We start from the raw sequence: 6000 nt of genomic DNA on the forward strand, positions 1-6000 counted from the left end.
ATTTGCCTGACAATGCAGGAGATGCAGGTTCAATCCCTGGGTGGGGAAGATCCCCTGGAGGAGGGCATGGCAACCCACTCCAGTATTCTTGCCTGGAGAATCCCAGGGACAGAGGAGCCTGGACCCAACTAAGCGACCGAGCATGCATGCATATCTCTGGTGTCAGTTGCTGCCTTTGGATCTGGAAACATCTCCAGAAGCCACAAGAAAAACCTACTTCCAAGCGTGTCCAAATCCTCAGCGAGGGGCCAGGACTCCCTCGGGGTCCAGGACTGGAGGATGAAGCCACAGCCGAGAGCCCATGGCTGCTGGCCTGGGGACCAGAGTCCCAGCACCCTGAGGTTTGGCTGCCCGCTTACTAAAGGGGCCCAGTGACACAGGCTGGGCTCATCAGGATGGGGACGAAAGGTCCCTTCTCCTCCACCTTTGGAGACTTCAGGAGTTGGGGATCCAGACGCAGTGGGAGGGGGCACCTGCTAGAATGAGGAAGGAGGGGAGGAGGGCAGGATGCCAGCCTCTCCTCCATCCACCTTCCTGCTCAGGGGTCTGGGCCCCCGAGCAAGCCAAGGGATTCTCTCTCCCAGGCCTGGGGGCTGCCCCAGAGCGCCCCCAGCCCTGCCCCCCTGCCGCCTGGCAGCGGGCACCGCTGGAATGTGCCCAATTGGCCTTGGGGAGCTGCTTGACTCAACATAAAACATTTGGGTTTCATGGCCTAGAGATTTGTTTTCAGTCTGAGGAATGAGTATAGGGTTACCTCCTTTTAATTTTGCCAAGTAAGGACATTAAAATAAAACCATCTCCAGCCATTATCCTTGTTTCATGAAAGAAAGTGCGTTTTAACACCAAAAGTGAGCTAGGAAAGATGGAATCTCAAACAGAGAATTCTTTAAGCTAGGTTTTTGAGCTTCAGGAACTCTCTGTAGTGTCCACGTTGGGCTTCCGTTTGTCTGTTGAGGCCTGGAGAAAATGTCCCCAAGGGCTGAGGGCTGGGACGATGGAGCTGAGGTCTGGGGGTGGGGGGGGAGGGGGCTCCTTGAGCCTGGCCCTGACTCTGCCTGTGGCCCCCAGTCCCTCACAGTGACGGAAGGAGATGCCCACTTCTGGGGGCATACTGACCACCACCCTCAGCCCTGTCCCACCTGACCCCACACCCGGGGGTCCTCTGTCCCCAGTACCTGGGAATTCCCCATGTGCAGAAGAGAAAGGGCTCCCGGGCCCTCAGTGGGGGAGACACGATCCCAGGGGGGTTGCTGGGGAGGCCCGGCAGCTTGGGGGCTGCCAGGGGCCCAGGCTGAGCACTTGTGACCCCAGCTATCCTGGGACTCCCCCAGAAAAGCCCCCCACTTGGAGCCCTTCTAGGCTGTGAGCAGGAGAAGCAGGGACATCTCCTGTCCATCCCCATGGCCATGGCCAGGCCAGAAGCCCACACCCACAGCAGCCAGGACTTGAGGACCAACGCCACCGCCCCCCACCGACCCCAGGCCTGCATCCTTCTCTCCCCATCCCACCTGCACTCCGCCCTTCTCCTTTCCTTCCTTTCTTCAATTTGCTCCTCCTTCTGTCCCCAGTCCCCAGGGGTCCCCCATGCCTCAGGGGAAACTCGGAGACCTCCCATCTGTCCTGCGGGGGAGCTGGCTCAGAGCCAGCGGGAGACCCGATGACCTCAAACACCGGCTGGCAGGAGCCACCCGACACCAGAAAAGGGTACCCTACTTTTCTCTTGGCCCAAACCAGACACCGCCCGTCTTTCCACCAGGGATACCCCAGCTCCCAGGAGGGGGTCAGCCTGCTTCCTGATCCCCTGGGTGGGTGAACAGAGGCCAGAGGGGCTGGCGAGAGGTGGACGGACGCCACTGGGAAGGCCTTGGAGGTCATGGCACGCGGCTGGCGCCAGGCGGGCGCCCTCTGAGCGGCACCGTGACAGTCAGGTGTGTGTCAGCCGTCCCTCTCGGGTACACCCAGGCTCCCGCACAGGGCTTCCAACAAGGCTGCTGTCGCCTCACCTTTTCCTGCATCTCCTTTCATCTGAAAACTGGGGTACGCAGCCACCCAGGCCTCCCTGGAGACCCCGGAGGCTGGCGCAGGATGTCGGGGACCCCAGGGATAGGTGGGAATGCTTCTGGAGTCAAGTGGGTGACTCTTAAAGGGCCCAGAGTCTCCAGCAGGTCTGCCTGCCCCCCAGAGCGGGCAGTGGTCTCAGAGGACCACACTCCTTTCCAGGGCCTGGGGGTGAGCTATGCCGACTCCAGCCCCCCTACTCCCTCCAGGAAACCCTCCTGGGCCAGGATCTTTGCTTTATCTTCATCTTCTCCTCTTCCAGCCACTCCCCCCTTCTTACCAAGGGCTCAGGACCCTGCAGTCCTCTGTGACTTTTTGAGGGAAAAAAAAAAAAAGCCACTTGGGTGGGTTGTTTGTTTTTAAAGCCCCTTCCTGATGACCTTTAACCTCGGCAGGGGAAGAGAGGCCTAGCTGGCTTTTCAGGGCTGGGCCGCTCCCCCTAGGGAGCTGCTAGCAGCGGGGGCAAACTGGAGGGGGAGGGCAGCATCGATACCCCGGCCAGGGCACCCTTCTTACAAAAGCCTAGCAGTCGCTGTGTTGGTGTCCCAGAGGAGAACGGGGCAGAGTTGGAGACCCAGCTGGGCGACTAGGTCTCTTCGCCCACTCGGAAGCCTCAGTTTCCCCAGCAATAATCGCACCCACTTCTCCCAGGCTGTTTGGGAGTGGGGGGCTCCAGGGGCGCCTCCCGGGGCAGGGCACAAGGCAGCGCAGCGCCCTGTGCTCCCAACCACAGGAGGTGGATCTGGCCTCCCCCAGCCGACAACTCCCGTCCCGTCCATCGCCGACAAACAACCTCAGCGAGGGCGGCGGCGGCGGCGGCTGGGACCACGCCAGCCGCTCGGGAGGCGGCGCCCAGCGCCCGCACCCCCGGAGGTCCCGCCGCGGCGCCTCCTTCCCGGGCCGGGGTCCGGCGGAGCCAGCGCCCCCGCATCCGTCGCCGGTCCTGCGCTCGCCCCTTCGGGCCCACGAGCCTCTGGCCCCGCACCACCGGCCCCCAGCCCGGCCGCGCGCCCCGGCCCCGGCCCCGGCCCCGCGCACTCACCGTCCTGCGGCGCCGCCTCGCTGCCGCTGCTGCCCCCGGACGGCTCGCGCGCCGTGCCCTCCCGCGCCTCGGCCCTGGGCGCGGGGCGCGCCGCCAGCCGCCCGGCCGCCGCCACCTCCTCCAGGTCCAGGAGGTGGCTGACCGTGAAGTTCTTGCGCGCCTGGGCGCAGTCGCCCGGCCCCAGCGCGGGCGGCGGCGGCGGCGGCCCCGGGCCTAGCGCCGGCTTATCCGGGGCGAAGGCGGGGCCGGCCGCGCTGTCCATGCCCGCGGGCCGCCCCGGGGTCGCCGGCGGCGGTGGCGGGCGCGGGTCCGAGGCGCGGGTGGCAGGCGCGGGTCGGAGCGAGCGCGCCCCGGCCGCCCCGCGCTCGGCCCGGCTCCCGGCCGCCTCCTGGCTCCGCGGCCCGCCCGGCGCTGACGTCGGGGGAAACCAACTTTCTTCCCTCCCCTTCTCTGCCGCCTCGCTCGCTCCCAAGTTGCTCCGACGCGAGCTCCTCCGGCCACACGCCCCTTCTTGAAGCAGACCTCGCCCCCTGCCTCTCCTCCTCCCCCTTCTCCTCGCCTCGCCCGCCCCCACCGCTCCGGCTGAGGGAGGGAGGGGGTCCCGCGCCAGGCCGGCTGGAGGCTGGGGGCGGGAAAGGGGGGGAGAAGATAGGGGTGTCCTTCTTTCAGCGTCCCCACCCGCATTTGGAGGAATGGGAAAGTTCAGTGTTTGGCTATGTGTGTCTCTCTCTTTTTTTTAATCCCCCAACAAGTGTCTGGGGAGGTGACGGTGGAGGGATTAGCAGCCCCGCTTCCATTTACAAATTCCTCCGCAGGAGACTGGGGGAGCGACTCTGGGGGAGACGGATTCCACGGAAGATCTGAAACTTCCCAACCCACCTTTACCCCCATGCACCCTAATGCTGCCGTCCCTGCCCAGACGGATGAGAGTCCTGGGTCCGCCTGGTTCACGCCACCTTGCGCCAGGTTCTCTGCCCCAGGAGGCTGTACATATTCAAGCCTCTGGGGGTGTAGCACCCCACCCCCCCAGCCCACTTCGGGGATAGTCCAGGCCCTCCCCAAGGAAAACCAAAGCAAGAGGAAGGAGGTTCCTCCCTCCCCTCCCCAGAATTCCTAGTTTACACACGGAAGATGGATAGATAGCCAGACGACAGCCAGACTGACAGATGGGTGACAGAATGAGAGAGAGAGGCCTGCCTGGGTCTCTGCTCTTGTTTTTATTTTGCAAGGAAAGCACAGAGAAGATGCCCCCGGTGGTGAAGCGACACTGTAAGCCGTCCAGATGCTGCTGGTTTTTCCCCAAAACTGCTCTTGGAGGCCTGGCCTTCCATTGTCCACTCCGCCACTGCAGAGCCATAACGTTTGAGCAAGAAAAATAAGCCCACCAGGAGAAGACCTTCAGAACCTCCTTTCTGGGCTGCCGCAAAGGAAACCCAGCCTGCACACACCCCTGAAAACCTGTAGACGGGCAGCCAGGTTTTGCATGAGCCTGGATTTTTCCCAGAAAGGCATCACCTCCAAGATGAGGTCAAGTGTCCCCCACATTAGCCACAGTCATCCATAAGAGCACGTGCGAGGGTAGGTTGAGGACCTGGAGATGATGAGAGATGAGGTTCTTCTTTTTTTTAATTTATTTTATTTTATTGGTCATGCCACATAGCACATGGGATCTTGGTTCCCTTCCCAGGGATAGAATCCCCACCCCCAGCACTGAAAGTGCAGAGTCTTAACCGCTGGACAGCAAATTCTTCTTCTTTGGAAAGTTGCCCAATGAGTGTCCAATGAGAAAGAGATCCAAGGGCTCCGGGGGTCCCCAGCGCTGCCCACGTGTGAGTGGTTGAACGACTTTCTGAGGGACTGAGCAGGGTGAGACGGTGACTGGGCTCTAGGAACTGTCTGGAAGAAACTCTCCCCCTGCTGGAGCACCCAGCAAGCGAAGGGTAGGGGGCGCTTATCCCGGGAAAAACACAGCCCAGCGTTCAGAGCAGCATTAGTGTTGGAGACCAGGCGCCAGGCCCAGTCCACCATGCACTGCTGTGTGACCTCAAACACGTCCCTCCCTTCTCTGAGCCCCACCTCCTCCCCTGTGAACTGAAGTGAAATCGCTGTCGTGTCCGACTCTTTGTGATCTTGTAGACTGTAGCCTACCAGGCTCCTCCATCCATGGGATTTTCCAAGCAACAGTACCGGAGTGGGTTGCCATTTCCTTCTCCAGGGGATCTTCCCGACCCAGGGATTGAACCCAGGCCTCCCGCATTGTAGGCAGACGCTTTACGTGTCTGAGCCACTAGGGCAGTCCTCCCTTGTAGAAGGGGTCTAATGATGCACCTACTGCTTGGGCTCTATGGGCACTCCACCAGAGTGCAATCCTGGGCGTGTGGCCTAAAACACAGGACACTGTCAGCGTCAGCCTGCAGAGCTGGAAAGGGCCTGAACATCATCCGGGTTCAAATGTAGACCTTGCACTTCTCAGCTGTAAGCTTTGGCATCCTATTAATACTGGCCTCTCAGTTGCTGCATCTGTAAAGTGGACTCTTAGGAGGATTCAGTAGGTTGATATATGTGGGGCACCTGATACCTGGGGAGCAATCAATTAGCGTTAACAGTTACCAATTTTAGGGGACTACCCTGGAAGTCCACTGGTTAAGATTCCGCTTGCCAATGCAGGGGACACAGGTTCCATCCCTGGCCCTGGAAGATTCCACATGCCACGTGGCCACTAAGCTCATGTATCACCCCTGCTGAATCCACATGCCCTAGAGCCTGTGTTCCGCAATAAGAGAAGCCTCTGCAAGGAGAAGCCAGCGCACCGCAATGAAGAGCAGCCCCTGCTTGCTGCAACTAGAGAAAAAGTGTAGCAAAAAAAGACCCAGCGCAGCCAAAAAAAAATTATAATTTTT

At 61.0% G+C, this 6000-nt stretch overlaps 1 protein-coding gene across 1 annotated transcript in view; it reads right to left on the bottom strand.

Moving 5' to 3' along the window:
• Nucleotides 1-3591, bottom strand: part of PRRX2 (paired related homeobox 2) — a 50434-nt gene extending 46843 nt beyond the window's left edge. The window contains exon 1 of the mRNA XM_043916618.1: nucleotides 3101-3591. Within this exon, the coding sequence (XP_043772553.1) occupies nucleotides 3101-3362 (262 nt within the window). The 5' untranslated portion in view covers nucleotides 3363-3591. The remainder of the gene's footprint in view (nucleotides 1-3100) is intronic.
• Nucleotides 3592-6000: the final 2409 nt, after the last annotated feature.

This window comes from Cervus elaphus, chromosome 11, assembly GCF_910594005.1.
Source record: "Cervus elaphus chromosome 11, mCerEla1.1, whole genome shotgun sequence".
NCBI lineage: Eukaryota > Metazoa > Chordata > Mammalia > Artiodactyla > Cervidae > Cervus > Cervus elaphus.